The sequence below is a fragment of the Bos indicus genome, chromosome 7 (assembly GCF_029378745.1).
Source record: "Bos indicus isolate NIAB-ARS_2022 breed Sahiwal x Tharparkar chromosome 7, NIAB-ARS_B.indTharparkar_mat_pri_1.0, whole genome shotgun sequence".
NCBI lineage: Eukaryota > Metazoa > Chordata > Mammalia > Artiodactyla > Bovidae > Bos > Bos indicus.
In genome coordinates, this window is record NC_091766.1 from 42,099,002 (window position 1) to 42,117,408 (window position 18,407).

Sequence of the window (18,407 nt, forward strand, 5' to 3'; positions counted from 1 at the left end):
CAGAAGAAATCAAAAAAGAAATCAAAATCTGCATAGAAATGAATGAAAATGAAAACGAACAACCCAAAACCTGTGGGACACAGTAAAAGCAGTCCTAAGGGGAAAGTTCATAGCAATACAGGCATACCTCAAGAAGCAAAAAAAAAGTCAAATAAATAACCTAACTCTACACCTAAAGCAACTAGAAAAGGAAGAAATGAAGAACCCCAGGGTTAGTAGAAGGAAAGAAATCTTAAAAATAAGGGTAAAAATAAATGCAAAAGAAACAAAAGACCATAGCAAAAATCAACAAAGCCAAAAGCTGGTTCTTTGAAAGGATAAATAAAATTGACAAACCATTAGCCAGATTCATCAAGAAACAAAGGGAGAAAAATCAAATCAATAAAATTAGAAATGAAAATGGAGAGATCACAACAGACAACACAGAAATACAAAGGATCATAAGAGACTACTATCAGCAATTATATGCCAATAAAATGGACAACGTGGAAGAAATGGACAAATTCTTAGAAAAGTATAACTTTCCAAAACTGAACCAGGAAGAAATAGACAATCTTAACAGACACATCACAAGCACGAAAATTGAAAAAGTAATAAGAAATCTTCCAGCAAACAAAAGCCCACGTCCAGATGGCTTCACAGCTGAATTCTACCAAAAATTTAGAGAAGAGCTAACACCTATCCTACTCAAACTCTTCCAGAAAATTGCAGAGGAAGGTAAACTTCCAAACTCATTCTATGAGGCCACCATCACCCTAATACCAAAACCTGATAAAGATGCCACAAAAAAAGAAAACTACAGGCCAATATCACTGATGAACATAGATGCAAAAATCCTTAACAAAATTCTAGCAATAAAAATCCAACAACACATTAAAAAGATCATACACCATGACCAAGTGGGCTTTATCCCAGGGATGCAAGGATTCTTCAATATCTGCAAATCAATCAATGTAATACACCACATTAACAAATTGAAAAATAAAATCCATATGATTATCTCAATAGATGCAGAGAAAGCCTTTGACAAAATTCAACATCCATTTATCATAAAAACTCTCCAGAAAGCAGGAATAGAAGGAACATACCTCAACATAATAAAAGCTATATATGACAAACCCACAGCAAACATTATCCTCAATGGTGAAAAACTGTAAGCATTTCCCCTAAAGTCAGGAACAAAACAAGGGTGCCCACTCTCACCACTAGTATTCAACATAGTTTTGGGAGTTTTGGCCACAGCAATCAGAGCAGAAAAAGAAATAAAAGGAATCCAAATTGGAAAAGAAGAAGTAAAACTCTCACTGTTTGTAGATGACATGATATTCTATATAGAAAACCCTAAAGACTCCACCAGAAAATTACTAGGGCTAATCAATGAATATAGTAAAGTTGCAGGATATAAAATCAACACACAGAAGTCCCTTGCATTCCTATACACTAATAATGAGAAAATAGAAAGAGAAATTAAAGAAACAATTCCATTCACTATTGCAACGAAAAGAATAAAATACTTAAGAATATATCTACCTAAAGAAACTAAAGACCTATATATAGAAAACTATAAAACACTGGTGAAAGAAATCACAGAGGACACTAATAGATGGAGAAATATACCATGTTCATGGATTGGAAGAATCAATATAGTGAAAATGAGTATACTACCCAAAGCAATCTATAGATTCAATGCAATCCCTATCAAGCTACCAACGGTATTTTTCACAGAGCTAGAACAAATACTTTCACAATTTGTATGGAAATACAAAAAACCTCGAATAGTCAAAGCAATCTTGAGAAAGAAGAATGGAACTGGAGGAATCAACCTACCTGACTTCAGGCTCTACTACAAAGCCACAGTCATCAAGACAGTATGGTACTGGCACAAAGACAGAAATATAGATCAATGGAACAAAATAGAAAGACCAGAGATAAAACCATGCACCTATGGACACCTTATCTTTGACAAAGGAGGCAAGAATATACAATGGAGAAAAGACAATCTCTTTAACAAATGGTGCTGGGAAAACTGGTCAACCACTTGTAAAAGAATGAAACTAGAACACTTTCTAACACCATACACAAAAATAAACTCAGAATGGATTAAAGATCTAAATGTAAGACCAGAAAATATAAAACGCTTAGAGGAGAACATAGGCAAAACACTCTCTGACATAAATCACAGCAGGATCCTCTATTACCCACCTCCCAGAATATTGGAAATAAAAGCAAAAATAAACAAATGGGACCTAATTAAAATTAAAAGCTTCTGTACAACAAAAGAAACTATAAGCAAGGTGAAAAGACAGCCTTCCAAATGGGAGAAAATAATAGCAAATGAAGCAACTGACAAACAACTAATCTCAAAAATATACAAGCAACTCCTACAGCTCAATTCCAGAATAATGAATGACCCAATCAAAAAAAAGGGGAGCAAAGAACTAAATAGACATTTCTCCAAAGAAGACATACAGATGGCTAACAAACACATGAAAAGATGCTCAACATCACTCATTATCAGAGAAATGCAAATCAAAACCACAATGAGGTACCATTTCACACCAATCAGAATGACTGCGATCCAAAAGTCTACAAGCAATAAATGCTGGAGAGGGTGTGGAGAAAAGGGAACCCTCTTACACTCTTGGTGGGAATGCAAACTAGTACAGCCACTATGGAGAACAGTGTGGAAATTCCTCTAAAAACTGGAAACAGAACTGCCTTATGACCCAGCAATCCCACTGCTGGGCATACACACTGAGGAAACAAGAATTGAAAGAGACACGTGTTGTACCCCAATGTTCATCACAGCACAGTTTATAATAGCCAGGACGTGGAAGCAACCTAGATGTCCATCAGCAGATGAATGGATAAGAAAGCTGTGGTACATATACACAATGGAGTATTACTCAGCCATTAAAAAGAATACATTTGAATCAGTTCTAATGAGGTGGATGAAACTGGAGCCTATTATACAGAGTGAAGTAAGCCAGAAAGAAAAACACCAATACAGTATACTAACGTATATATATGGAATTTAGAAAGATGGTAATGATAACCCGGTATGCGAGACAGCAAAAGAGACACTGATGTATAGAACAGCCTTTTGGACTTTGTGGGAGAGGGAGAGGGTGGGATGATTTGGGAGAATGGCATTGAAACATGTTTAATATCATATAAGAAATGAATCACCAGTCCAGGTTTGATGCATGACACGGGATGCTTGGGGCTGGTGCACTGAGATGACCCAGAGGGATGGTATGGGGAGGGAGGTGGGAGGGGGGTTCAGGATTGGAAACACATGTACACCTGTGGTGGATTCATGTTGATGTATGGCAAAACCAACACAATATTATAGAGTAAAAAATAATAAATAAATAAAATAAAAGAATTCTCCAGGAAAAAAAAATATGCTAAGCATCACTACTTATTAAAGAAACACCTATCAAAACTCCAGTGAGGCATAACCTCAAATCAGACAGAATGGCAACCATGAAAAAGTCTACAAATGATAAATTCTGGAGAGGGTGTGGAGAAAAAAGAACCTCCATACACTGTTGGTGGAAATGTACAATGGTGCTGCCATATGGAGGAAAGTCTGGAGGTTCCTTGTTGTTGTTGTTCAGTTGCCCAGTCGTGTTGAAGTTTCTTCGACCCCATGGACAGCAGCACGCCAGGCCTCCCTGTCCCTCACCATCTCTCAGAATTTGCCCAAGTTCATGTTCATTGCATCAGTGATTGCCATCCAGCCATCTCATCCTCTGACTCCTTCTCCTTCTGCTCTCAATCTTTCCCAGCATCAGGGACTTTTCCAATGAGTCATCTGTTTGCATCAGATGACCAAGATACTGGAGCTTCAGCTTCTGCATCAGTCTTTCTAGTGAATATTCAGGGTTGATTTCCCTCAAGATTGACTGGTTTGACCTCCTTGCTGTCCAAGGGACTTTTAGGAGTCTTCTCCAGCACCACAGTTCAAAAGCATCAATTCTTTGGTGTTCTGCCTTCTTTATGGTCCAACTCTCACAACCATACATGACCACTGGGAAGACCACAGCCTTGACTAAATGAACCTTTGTTGGCAGGATAATGTCTTTGCTTTTCAACATACTAGCTAGGTTTGTCATTGCTTTCCTGCCAAGAAACAATCGTCTTCTTATTTCATGGCTGCAGTCACCATCCACAGGGAATTTGGAAGGTTCCTTAGTAAATTAAAAATAGAGTTATATATGAGGGCTTTCCTGGTGGCTCAACAGTAAAGAATCCACCTGTAATGCAAGAGGTGTGGAGATGAGGATTCAATCCCTGGGTCAGGAAGATCCCTTGGAAGATGATGGCAGTCCACATCAGTATTCTTGCCAGGAAAATTGCGTGGACAGAGGAGCTTGGTGAGCTATACTCCATTAGAGTCACAGAGTCAGACATGGCTGAGCAACTAAGCAATAAGTGCAAGCGCAGAGTTATATGTGATCCAGCAATCTCACTCCTGAGCATACATCTGAAAAGATGAAAACTAATTGGAAAAGATACATGCACCCCAATGTTCATAAGCAGCACTATTAACATAGCCAAGACATAGAAGAAACTTAAATGTCCATCAACATATGAATTATATAAAGATAATTGTTATATATCCATCTATATGGGGCTTCCCTGGTGGCTCAGTGGTAAAGAATCTGCCTAAAATGCAGGATACTGCCTGCGCTGAAGGAGATGTGGTTTCAATTCCTGGGCCAAAAAGATCCCTTAGAGAAGGAAACAGCATCTAACTCCAATATTCTTGCCTGGAAAATCCCTTGGACTGAGGAGTCTGGCAGATTACAGTCCATGGGGTCACAAGAGTCAGTCATGAATTAGTGACTAAACCACTGTGTGTGTGTGTGTGTGTGTGTATTTATTTATTTATATTTATATACATATATGCATATACACATCTGTATCTATATATCTATGTGCTGTGCCATGCTTAGTCACTCAGTCATGTTCCACTCTTTGTGGCCCCATGGACTGCAGCCAGCCAGGCTTCTCTGTCCATGGGGATTCTCCAGAAAAGAATACTGAAGTGGGTTACCATGCCTTCCTCCTGGGGATCTTCCCAACCCAGGGATCAAACACAGGTCTCCCTCATTGCAGGCGGATTCTTTACCACTGAAGGGAAGCCTTATTTATATCTATATACAATAGAATACTACTCAGCCATAAAAAGAATGAAATACTGCCATTTGCAGCAACATGGATGAACCTAGAGATTATATTACAATACTAAGTGAAATACATAAGAAAGAGAAAGGCAAATATATGATATTATTTATATGTGATTGCATGGATCAAAACAAGCTGCACACTGTTTACAATAGCCAGGACATGGAAGCAACCTAGATGTCCATTGGTCAACAAATGGATAAGAAAGCTGTGGTACATATACACAATGGAATATTACTCAGCCATTAAAAGGATGCATTTTAAACAGTTCTAATGAGGTGGAATATTATACAGCGTGAAGTAAGTCAGAAAGAAAAACACCAATACAGTATACTAACACATATATATGGAATTTAGAAAGATGGTAACAATGACCCTGTATGCAAGACAGCAAAAGAGACACTGATGTAAAGAACAGTCCTTCAGACTCTGTGGGAGAAGGCGAGGGGGGGATGATTTGAGAGAATGGCATTGAAACACGTATATTATCATATGTGAAACAGATCGGCAGTCAAGGTTTGATGCATGAGACAGTGTGCTCGGGGCTGGTGCACTGGAATGACCCTGAGGGATGGGATGGGGAGGGAGGTGGGAGGGGGATTCAGGATGGGGAAACATGTACACCCATGGCTGATTCATGTCAATGTATGGCCAAAAAAAAGCACAATATTGTAAAGTAATTAGCCTCCAATTAAAATAAATAAATTTTTTTGAAAAAAGAACATGGAAGCGAGCTAGATGTCCATCAACAGATGAATGGATAAATAAGCTGTGGTACATATACACAATGGAATATTACTCAGCCATAGAACAGAACACATTTGAGTTGGTTCTGATGAGTTGGATGAAACTAAACCTATTATAGAGAGTTAAGTAAGTCAGAAAGAGAAAGATAATTGTTGTATTCTAATGCATATATACAGAATCTAGAAAAATGGTACTGAAGAATTTGTTTACAGGGCAGCAATGGAGAAACAGGCATAGATAATAGACTTGTGGACATGGGGAGAGGGTGAGATCTATGGAAAGAGTAACATGGAAACTTTTATTACCATGTGTAAAATAGATAGCCAACTGAAATTTGCTGTATGGCTCAGGAAACTCAAACAGGGGCTCTGTATCAATCTAAGGTGGTGGGATGGGGCAGGAGATGGGAGTGAGGTTCAAAAGGGAGAGGATATAAGTATACCTATGGCTGATTCGTGTTGAGGTTTGACAGAAAACAACAAAATTCTGTAAAGCAATTATCCTTCATTTAAAAAATAAATTAAAAAAAAAAAAACAAGCTGCAGAAAATTTTTAAAGAGATGGGAGCACCAGATCACTTTACCTGCTTCCTGAGAAACCTCTATTCAGGTCAAGAAATAACAATTAGAAGTGGACGTGAAAAAGCGGGCTGGTTCAAATTTGGGAATGGAGTACGCCAAGGCTGTATATTGTCACCCTGTTTATTTAACTTAGATTCAGAGTACATCATGCAAAATCCTGGGTTGGATGAATCACAAGCTGAAATCAAGATTTCTGGGTGAAATATTAATAATCTCAAATATGCAGATGATGCCATCCTAATGGCAGAAATCAAAGAGGAACTAAAAAGCCTCTTAATGAGGATGAAAGAGGAGAGTGAAAAAGCTGGTTTGAAACCCAACATTCAAAAAACTAATATTATGGCATCTGGTCCCATCTCTTCATGGCAAATAGATGGGGAAAAAGTGAAAACAGTGGCAGATATTATTTTCTTTGGCTCCAAAATCACTGTAGACAATGGCGGCAGTCCTAAAAGTAAAAGACAATCACTCCTCGGAAGAAAAGCTATGACAAACCTAGTTGGCATATTAAAAGGCAGAGATATCACTTTACTGAAAAAGATCTGTCTAGTCAAAGCTATGGTTTTTCCAGTAGTCATGCATGGATGTGAATTGGACCATTAAGAAGGCTTAACAGTGAAGAATTAACGCTTTCAAACTGTGGTATTGGAGGAGACTTGTGAGTCACTTGAAGAGCAAGGAGATCAAACCAGTCAACCCTAAGGGAGATCTACCCTGAATATTCATTGGAAGGACTGATGCTGAAGCTGAAGCTCCAGTTCCTTGACTACCTGATGCAAAGAGCCAACTCATTGGAAAAGGTCCTGATGCTGTTAAAGATTGAAGGCAAATGGAGAAAGGGGTGGCAGAGGAAGAAATAGTTAGATAGCATCATCGACTCAGTGGACATGAATTTGAGCAGACTCTGGGAAACAGGGGAAGACAGGGCAGCCTGGCATGCTACAGCCCATTGGGTCACAAAACTTAGCAACTGAACAATAGCAATAAGCCTCCATTGTATACTCAAGGTAAGACTAGATCATAAGACCTTGGAAATGTCTGTGAAACTATCACATCAGGAAAAGCTCCAAGAAATAATGCTCCCAACTTCACTCTTATTTTTGTAATTTGAATGAGATTCCTGTTCTTGTGAAGCTTTAACCTAGATCCACAAATTGAAGGTGTTTCTGGGATACATAGTATGCAACCTTAGATAGGAGTGGGTAATCACAAGGGGACAATAAATACTGCCCTTGATATTGACCAGGTCACAGCCTGTGTTTCAACACATCACACCAAATCTATTATTCTTAATCTATGAAAACAGATAACCTCACTTTGATAGTAACAACTTACTTTCTTTTAGGGATTTGTAATCTCAAACATTTTAAATCAATACTGGGTCAAGTTCTGTCTCAGATGTGTATGTTCTTCTGCCTGATACTGCCTTTCTGAAAATCAGAATTATTTTTACAAAGAGAGAGTGAGAGAGCATTCTAAACAAATATCAAGTAAGAAAATGTGATTTGAAACTGGAAAACATACTGCTGAGCTTAAAAAAAAAAAAAAAAAAAAAAACCTGCAATATCTTATGAAAAAGATTTGCTTTTTGATAGCTGTAGCACCTAAATGGCAAACATGTTCAATCCCCATTGAAAATTCCTTTTGGCTTGCCAGTCTTGTTAGTTTTTATGCTTATTCAACAATGCAAAGGACTAAACAACAGTAATTTATCTCAATTCCCTCATGTGAAGAAACTGATGATGTAACTTTTGCACTCTGTCTTCTGAATTTAAGCCTGATTGCCTGGCCTTGGAATCGTAAAAGCCGCTTCATTCAGCTTTTGTGTATCAGTTACTCTCTGGTAGAGAAGATGAGGTGAAACAAAACGTATGTGTTTTAAATGCTGTGTTTGTCTTTTTGATGGAATGTGTTTTTTTTAACATCTCTTCAGAACACTTTAAAGGTACAAACAAAAAAGGAGCAAATATGTCTGGTTACAGTTACTAATCTCTTATGTAATTCTGACTTTCAATTTCATGAAATCCCAGATTTTTTTTAACCAAGTACATTACAATATACTTTGCTTCACACTTCCATGTGTCTTAGTTACTATGTGATATTTTTTCTCTGAAAATTTCTCTAACCTGGTGTGTAGCAACTCTGATGTTGATCAGACCCTAGTCAGTTATGGAGCTCCTAACCTTTCCATAAACTATAACTGAACTCTATTCTTAATTTAATGATTTTAGGACAACTACATCAAGCATGACCAGGATATTAAAAATGGAAATATTCAGGGAGAGCAGTTATTGAGCAAACCTGCTGGTCTGTAGCGGAGAAGGCAATGGCACCCCACTCCAGTACTCTTGCCTGGAAAACCCCATGGATGGCAGAGCCTGGTGGGCTGCAGTCCATGGGGTCCCTAAGAGTCGGACACGACTGAGTGACTTCCTTCTCACTTTTCACTTTCATGCATTGGAGAAGGAAATGGCAACCCACTCCAGTGTTCTTTCCTGGAGAATCCCAGGGACAGGGGAGCCTGGTGGGCTTCCCATCTATGGGGTTGCACAGAGTCGGACACGACTGAAGCGACTTAGCAGCAGCAGCAGCAGCTGGTCTGTAGAGAGGGTTTCCCAGGTGGTGCTAGTGGTAAAGAAACCATCTGTCAATATAGGAGCTGTAAGAAATGCAGGTTTGATTCCCAGGTCAGGAAGATCCCCTGGAGGAGGGCATCACAATCCACTTCAGTACTCTTGCCTGGAGAATCCCATGGACAGAAGAGCCTGGTGAGCTGCAGTCCATAGGGTCGCAAAGAATCAGACATGACTGAAGCGACTTAGCATGCATGCATGAAATTTACTAGTTTCCTGATTAAACTAAGATACAAGATCAGTATATTGGGTTTTAAGGCTGTAGCTTTGTGTGTGGTACCCAACTACTTCATATTGCTATATATGTTCCAAACCATTTAACTCTATTCATTCATTCGTTAACTATACATATACATAGAATACATAATAATGGCATCAACAAAAGGAAAAATAATTATTTAATGCATGTTTCAATTAGACAGTTGCTATTTAGGAAATCTATAGCTTTTGGTTTTGTGATTTCTTATAAAAATCATTTCTCTGTATGAAACATTAAATGCTTTAACCCTGCTTTGGTGTTATGAGAGGGACCAGGTAGCATGTTGCTGACCTCCTGTCTTACACCATGTACCCCGTGTCTTCCTCCCCTGTACACGATCTGCACCCTGAGTGACCTTCTCCTATCACCATATCTGCACACCACCTGCCATACTGCATTGAACTGGGGTTGGCAACTTGAATGCCATCTTGCCCTGCACATGCTATGCACCCCGAATATTCTCTTACACTGTGCAAGATGAACATCCTCATGCTCTGCACCAGGTTTGCATCCCAAATGTCCTGTCCTGCACTGTCTGCTCCTTGAGTGCCCTTCAGCCCAGTATGATGTCTGAACATAATATTCTTGCCCCCCTGTTCTGCACCAGATCACCAACTTTACTGCCCTCCTCACTCTGTAAAAGGCCTTATACTGAGTATCCTCTTGTCCTGCATCAGATCTGCAACCCTTTTGGCCTCCTGAACTATACAAAGCTGGCACACAAGTACCCTCTTATCTGTACAAGGTCTGTGCACCTTCTGCCCTCGTTCCCTCCCCTAGGTCTGCACCCTGAACCGCAATCCACAGGCAAGCTAAACACTGTCTGTTTTGATGCTCCTGGTGGTCCTGCTTCTGGAGCTTCATTGAGAAAAGAATGGTTGGATAAACTGAAATTTTTTAGCAATGAAAGGGGAGTTAATAGAGATGTATCAGGGGAGAAAATATTTAAGATTACAAGTTCTCAGTGAACTTCAGTTATATTAGAATCATTAACAATATTAATGTTGACATTAGCATCATCTTTCATCACTGATTTCTGCATGGTCTACTGTGTCCAAAAGTGGAGTGGGAGCGTCATTAGATGACTTCATTTAACACTCACATTGTGTTACAGACTTAACCTGTGTTTCATACTTTAGCATTCTAATCATCCCATGAGATAAGCCCTTTTATATTCTCAGCTTGGGGAAAAAATAAACAAGATTTACTGACTGTAAACAATTTGTCTATTTGTAGAGTTGTCACCCCCCCAAGTTTGTTTCATAATCTATTCTAGGCTTATGGCCAATATGCAACCTGGCCTCTTAGAGAACTTAGCTTTTAATTCTATATCAGTACAACTTCATATTTGAAAAAATAGTTCAAAGTACTTTTCTTATTGAAAAAAATGATTAAGAAATCATATGCATGTGAAATATCTGAAAACAATGACTCATTTCTTCCTCAGATGAAAACTATAACCAAGACCATGTATTCAGAGAATCAAACTTCACAGAATCAAACATTGAATACTGATTTCATCCTTGTGGGGCTCTTTGGTGAAACCAAACATGCCTTCCTCCTCTACACTGCGACCCTCATCTTCTTCCTGATGGCCCTAGCTGGGAACGCCCTCCTCATCATCCTCGTCCACATGGAGCCCCGCCTGCACACCCCCATGTACTTCTTCATCAGCCAGCTCTCCCTCATGGACCTCATGTACATATCTGTGACTGTGCCCAAGATGCTCCTGGGCCAGGTGACAGGAGATCATACAATCTCTCCCTCAGGTTGTGGGATCCAGATGTTCTTCTATCTGACGCTCGCTGGAGCTGAATTTTTTCTCCTGTCTGCCATGGCCTACGACCGATATGCTGCTATTTGCAGACCTCTCCATTATCCTCTGCTGATGAACCAGAGGGTCTGTGAATGCCTGGTGTCTGGATGCTGGTTCCTAGGAATGGTGGATGGTTTGTTGCTCACACCCATCACTATGAGCTTCCCCTTTTGTCATTCCAGAAAAATCCTGAGTTTCTTCTGTGAGGCTCCTGCCTTGATGAAGCTCTCCTGCTCTGATATCTCCCTCTACAAGATGGTAATGTACCTGTGCTGTGTTCTCATGCTCCTCATCCCCACTGTGGTCATCTCAAGCTCATATGCCCTCATCCTGCACCTCATCCACAGAATGAGTTCATCAGAGAGCCGCAGGAAAGCCTTTGCCACCTGCTCCTCTCACATGATTGTAGTGTTGCTCTTCTTTGGTGCTGCGATTTACACCTACATGCTTCCTAGTTTCTACCACACAGCTGAGCAGGACATGATGGTATCAGCCTTTTATACCATCATCACCCCTGTGCTGAACCCCCTCATTTACAGCCTCCGGAATAAGGATGTCACAGGGGCTCTGAGGAGCAAGATGCAGTCAGGGCTGAGCCTAAGAAAAGTTGTAAAGAAGAAAACCTGAGGATGACCATATATTTTTCCGCTATTATATTATTCCTCCCATCCCTATTTCTCCTCTCCTTTGTCACCTGTTTCCAGGGCCGCAAACACTAAGCCCAGTAATCACTTTCTTCTTTCTTATGCATGTGATATTTCTTCTCCATATGATTTACCTATCATAATTTATCTCATTATATTCAATGTCTTTGTACTCCATTTGTCTGTGATATGATAGCTGTCATAAAGAAAACTGCACACAGTGCCTTTTTATCTGCTCTCATATCCCAAGTTTATTGATCATTTTAGTATGAATTGTGTGACATTTTTAGCTTTCCCAAATCTTTTCAATTGCTTACATATATCATTTTTTAGACAGGGAAAGAAAACTTCTTAATCAAGTCACTTGTAAGACTAAGTGGCATAATATACACAGACAGCCCTAACACCTCCAAACTGTGAGTTCTCCTTCTATCTCTATAAATCCTAGTCTCTTGTTTGCCTTCAAGGGGTGGAGGTGTGAGAGATGGTGTAGAACCATAAGGACCCCCAGCTAAACCTTAGATTTGCTACTTAGAAGCTCTGAGGAGCTGATTATGCCACCACTGCATTGTTTTCTCTCCACTAAAATAGAACTAGCAATATAGGCGTCATCATGGAGTTTTCAATGTTAAGTGAATTTAATTCATTGGCCCAGTGCAGGGCCTGGCCCCTTGAAAGGTCTAGATAAATAGTTACCCTTTCTAAGGTGTGACAGATCAAAATGACTTTGCCCATGACTCTGCCTCTGTGTGTCTGTTCCACATCTTCATGGATAAGAGGGAGCCAGTGCAGACTCTTTGTCACCTGAGAGGAGCTCGTTAGCTGTCTGCTGAATTAAACTACAGCATTTCTGGTATTTTTTTCATCTTCTAATTGGGCAGTTTCTTGGAAGTATTTGATTAAATTGTAAAACCATATTACATTTGTGTCAAGTCACAAATGTATGTTTTTCAAATATGATTTGATATAAATGATGTAAATGCCATTCTGTCAAACTCTCTGAAAAGCAGCTGTTCCTAGATTCTTGAATCATTTAATTGCTTATTATATCTTGATGGATTACCTTCTATGTTACACATAGTCTGCAATTTCTAAGAGACACAACAGTGGCCAGAACACAAGCCCCTACTTCAAGGAGTTTATTTGTTAGTGGAGGAGAGAGCTGTGTAGACATCAGTGCCCAGTCACAAGAACTATGAGATGACTGCACCCAGAAAGCCCTGTAGCATCTAGATGGGAAGCCCAGATTTGAGCGGTTATCCTAAACTAAAGATCATACACATGTAAAGAGACAAAAGAACATTTCAAAGAGAGGACCAGCAAATGAACAGACATAAGTATAAAAAAGGCACTGGAGATATCAGGAAACTATAAAGACCAAATTAAGCATAGCTTTACACTGAAATGAACAGGGAGCATGTAAAGAATATATATTTTATATATAAAATTAAATTTAACATATTAAATTAAATATACTAAATACTAAAACAAGTTAAATCCACTTTGTATAAATAAAAATATATTTTAACTTATCTTGTCATCATCCAATTACCAGTTACTCTAAATTTAGAGTAAACAGCATATATATCGCATTATCAGTTCAGTTCAGTTGCTCAGTCATTTCCGACTCTTGGCAGCCCCATGGACTGCAACACATCAAGGCCTCCATGTCCATCATAACTCCCAGAGTTTACTCAAACTCATGTCCCTTGAGTTGGTGATGCCATCCAGTCATCTTAACCTTTGTCATCCCCTTCTTCTCCCACTTTCAATCTTTCCCAGCATCAGGGTCTTTTCAAATGAGTCAGTTCTTTGCATCAGGTGGCCAAAGTATTGGAGTTTCAACTTCAGCATCAGTCCTTCCAATGAATATTCAGGACTGATTTCCTTTAGGATGGACTGGTTTGACTTCGTTGCAGTCCAAGGGACTCTCAAGAGTCTTCTCGAATGCCACAGTTCAAAAGCATCAATTCTTTGGTTCTCAGCTTTCTTTATAGTCCAAGTCTCACATCCATACATGACTACTGGAAAAACCATAGCTTGACTAGACGGACATTTGTTGGTAAAGTAATGTCTCTGCTTTTTAATATGCTGTCTAGGTTGATCATAACTTTTCTTCCAAGGAACAAGCGTCTTTTCATTTCATAACTGCAGTCAACATCTGCAGTGATTTTGGAACCCAAAAAAATAAAATCTCTCACTGTTTCCACATCTATTTGTAATGAAGTGATGGGACCAGATGCCATGATCTAAGTTTTCTGGATGTTGAGTTTTAAGCCAGCTTTTTCACTCTCCTCTTTCACTTTCATCAAGAGACTCTTAAGTTCTTCTTTGTTTTCTGCCATAAGGGTGCTGTCATCTGCATATCTGAGGTTATTGATATTTCTCACAGCAATCTTGATTCCAGTTTGTGCTTCATCCAGCCCAGTGTTTGTCATGATATACACTGCATTTAAGTTAAATAAGCAGGGTGACACTATACAGCCTTGGCATACTCCTGTCCCGATTCAGAACCAGTCTGTTGTTCCATGTCCAGTTCCAACTGTTGCTTCCTGACCTGCATACAGATTTCTCAAGAGGCAGGTTAGATAGTCTGGTATTCCCATCTCTTGAAGAATTTTCCACGGTTTGTTGTGGTCCACACCGTCAAAAGCTTTGGCATAGTCAATAAAGCAGAAATAGATGTTTTTCTGGAACTCTCTTGCTTTTTTGATGATTCAGCAGATGTTGGCAATTTGATCTTTGGTTCCTCTGCCTTTTCTAAAACCAGCTTGAACATCTGGAAGTTCATGGTTCACATATTGTTGAAGCCTGGCTTGGATAATTTTGAGCATTACTTTACTAGCATCTGAGATGAGTGCAATTGTGTAGCAGTTTGAACATTCTTTGGCATTGCCTTTCTTTGGGATTGGAATGAAAACTGACCTTTTCCAGTCCTGTGGCCACTGCTGAGTATTCCAAATTTGCTGGCATATTGAGTGCAGCACTTTCACAGCATCATCTTTCAGGATTTGAAATAGCTCAACTGAAATTCCATCAGCTCCACTAGCTTTGTTCATAGTGATGCTTCCTAAGGCCCACTTGACTTCGCATTCCAGGATGTCTGGCTCTAGGTGAGTGATTACGCCATCATGATTATCTGGATAGTGAGGATCTTTTTTGTATAGTTCTTCTGTGTATTCTTGCCACCTCTTCTCAATACCTTCTGCTTCTATTATGTTCATACTGTTTCTGTCCTTTATTGTGCCCATCTTTGCATGAACTGTTCTCTTGGTATCTCTAATTTTCTTGAAGAGATCTCTAGACTTTCCCATTCTATTGTTTTCCTCCTTTTCTTTGCACTGATCACTGAGGAAGGCTTTCTTACCTCTCCTTGCTATTTTTTGGAACTCTACATTCAAATGGGTATATCTTTCCTTTTCTCATTTGCCTTTCGCTTCTCTTCTGTTCACAGCTATTTTGTAAGGCCTTCTCAGACAATCGTTTTGCCTTTTTGCATTTCTTTTCCTTGGGGATGGTCTTGATCCCTGCCTCCTGTACAATGTCACGAACTTCCATCCATAGTTCATCAGGCATTTTATCAGATCTAATCCATTGAATCTATTTGTCACTTTCACTGGACAATCATAAGGGATTTGACCTGAGTCATACCTGAGTGGTTAAGTGGTTTTCCCTACTTTCTTCAATTTAAGTTTGAATTTGGCAATAAGGACTTCATGGTCTGTGCCATAGTCAGCTCCCAGTCTTGTTTTTGCTGACTGTATAAAACTTCTCCGTCTTTGGCTGCCAAGAATATAATCAATCTGATTTCAGTATTGATCATCTGGCGATGTCCACATGTAGAGTCTTCTCTTGTGTTGTTGGAAGAGGGCGTTTGCTATGACCAGTGTGTTCTTGGCAAAACTCTATTAGCCTTTGCCCTGCTTTATTCTGTACTCCAAGGCCAAATTTGCCTGTTACTCCAGGTATTTCTTGACTCCCTACTTTTGCATTCCAGTACAATGAATTATATATAATTCATTAATATAAAACTAAATATTTGTGCTAGTATATCAATTTTACAATATTTGTTCTAGTATTAGAATTTTGGAAATTGTAAAATGCAAGGACAGAAGCAAACATACCTAATAGAAAGTGGTTTGCCATTCTCAAGGAAGAGAAATGGAAATTAATTCTGAATTTAATAAAGAACAATTTGAAAATTTTCTGAATTATTTTCTTAAAATTTTTTCTCCTTCAGTATTTCCAGCTGCCACTTAATTGATATGTAGTACATTACATTCAAAAACTGTAGCAAAATATTCTCCTGTTTAGTCTTCTATATTCTTCTAATCAATTCATTCTTCCAAAATAAAATTGTATTGTGAAAATTAACATTGCAAAAAGGTGTTTTGGTTTAAAGGTTATACTTTATGAAATGTATGTATAGCTACCACAAAGTGCCCATCTTCCACATATATAAGGAAAACTTCCTTCATACCTGAAGTCTCTATATCTGTTTATCCAACACCATTATTGCCTGAAAGGCAGCCACTGTCCTCAATTTTATTTAAAAAATAGATTTATGGTCTATTAATGTATACCTAACAACATTAATTGAGTTCATTTATATATGGATGGATTATTTTCTTTATCAGTTCAGTTCAGTCGCTCAGTTCTGTCCAACTTTTTGCGACCCCAGGGACTGCAGCACACCAAGCTTCCCTGTCCATCACAAACTCCTGGGGCTTGCTCAAACTCGTGTCCACTGAGTCAGTGATGCCATCCAAACATCTCAACCTCTGTCATCCCCTTCTCCTCCTGTCTTCAGTCTTTCCCAGCATCACGGTCTTTTCCATTGAGTCAGCTCTTTGCATCAGGTGGCCAAAGTATTGGAGCTTCAGCTTCAGCATTAGCCCTTCCAATGAGTTTTCAGTATTAATTTCCTTTAGATTTGACTGTTTTGATCTCCTTGCAACCCAAGGGACTCTAAGAGTCTTCGCCAACACCACAGTTCAAAAGCATCAATTCTTCAACACTCAGCTTTTTTTATGGTCCAACTCTCACATCCATACACAACTACTGGAAAAACAATAGCTTTGGCTAGATGGACCTTTGTTGGCAAAGTAATGTCTCTGCTTTTTAATATGCCATCTAGGTTGGTCATAGCTCTTGTTCCAAGGAGCAAGCATCTTTTCATTTCATGGCTGCAGTCACCATCTGCAGTGACTTTGGAGCCCAAGAATATAAACTCTGTCATTGTTTTTATTGTTTCTCCAACTATTTGCCATGAAGTGATGAGACCGGATGCCATGATCTTCATTTTTTGAGTACTGAGTTTTAAGCCAGCTTTTTCACTCTCCTCTTGCACTTTAATCAAGAGGTTCTTTAGTTCCTCTTCACTTTCTCCCATAAGTGTGGTGTCATCTGCATGTCTGAGGTTATTGATATTTCTCCCAGCAATCTTGATTCCAGTTTGTGCTTCATCCAGCCTGGCATTTTGCATAATGTGCTCTGCATATAAGTTAAATAGGCTGGATGAAGTACAAACTGGAATCAAGATTGCGAGGAGAAATATCAATAACCTCAGATATGCAGATGACACCACCCTTATGGCAGAAAACAAAGAACTGAAGAGCCCTTGATGAAAGTGAAGGAGAAGAGTGGAAAAGTTAGCTTAAAACTCAACATTCAAAAAACTAAGATCGTGGCATCTGGTCCCATCACTTCATGGCAAATAGATGGGGAAAAAATGGAAATGGTGACATATTTTATTTTGTTGTGCTCCAAAATCACTGCAGATGGTTAGTGAAGCCATCAAATTAAAAGACGCTTGCTCCTTGGAAGAAAAGCTATGACAATCCTAGACACTGTATTAAAAAGAAGAGACATCCCTTTGCCAACAAAGCTCTGTATAGTCAAAGCTTTGGTTTTTCCAGTAGCCATGTACAGATATGAGAGGTGGACCATTAAGAAGGCTGAATATTTTTAGCTATTTTTTATCTCTCCATTTTAATGGAGAGAATATCAGAATAGATATTTTTCCAAAGCAGACACTCAGATGGCCATTAAGCATGAGACAAGATATTTAACATTACTAGTCATCAGGAATATACAAATCAAAACCAGAATAAAATATCACCACAAATCTGTTAGAATGGCTATTATCAAAAAGATAACATGTGTGGATGTGAGAATTGGACCATAAAGAAAGCTGAGTGCCAAAGAATTGATGCTTTTGAACTGTGGCATTGGAGAAGACTCTTGAGAGTCCCTTGGACTGTAGGGAGATCCAACCAGTCCATCCTAAAGGTAATCAGTCCTGAATATTCACCGGAAGGACTGACAGTGAAGCTGAAACCAATACTTTGGCCACCTGATGTGAAGAACTGAGTCGTTTGAAAAGACCCTGATGCTGGGAAAGATTGAAGGCAGGAGAAGGGGATTTCAGAGGATAAGATGGTTGGATGCCATCACCAACTCAATGGGCATGAGTTTGAACAAGCTCTGGGAGGTGGTGATGAACAGGAAAGCCTGGTGTGCTGCAGTCCA

General features: G+C 39.2%; 1 protein-coding gene across 1 annotated transcript; it reads left to right on the forward strand.

Annotated features, from left to right (window-relative positions):
• The first annotated feature begins 10,884 nt into the window (after positions 1-10,884).
• On the forward strand, positions 10,885-11,859 carry LOC109561049 (olfactory receptor 2T3-like). The gene has a single exon (XM_019963479.2). It carries the CDS (start codon positions 10,885-10,887, stop codon positions 11,857-11,859), a length of 975 nt encoding a protein of 324 aa, XP_019819038.2.
• The last annotated feature ends 6,548 nt before the right edge of the window (positions 11,860-18,407 follow it).

What these genes read in the sequence shown, in the direction of transcription:
- LOC109561049 (XM_019963479.2), top strand. Translation starts at nt 10,885, where the DNA reads ATGTATTCAGAGAATCAAACTTCACAGAATCAAACATTGAATACTGAT.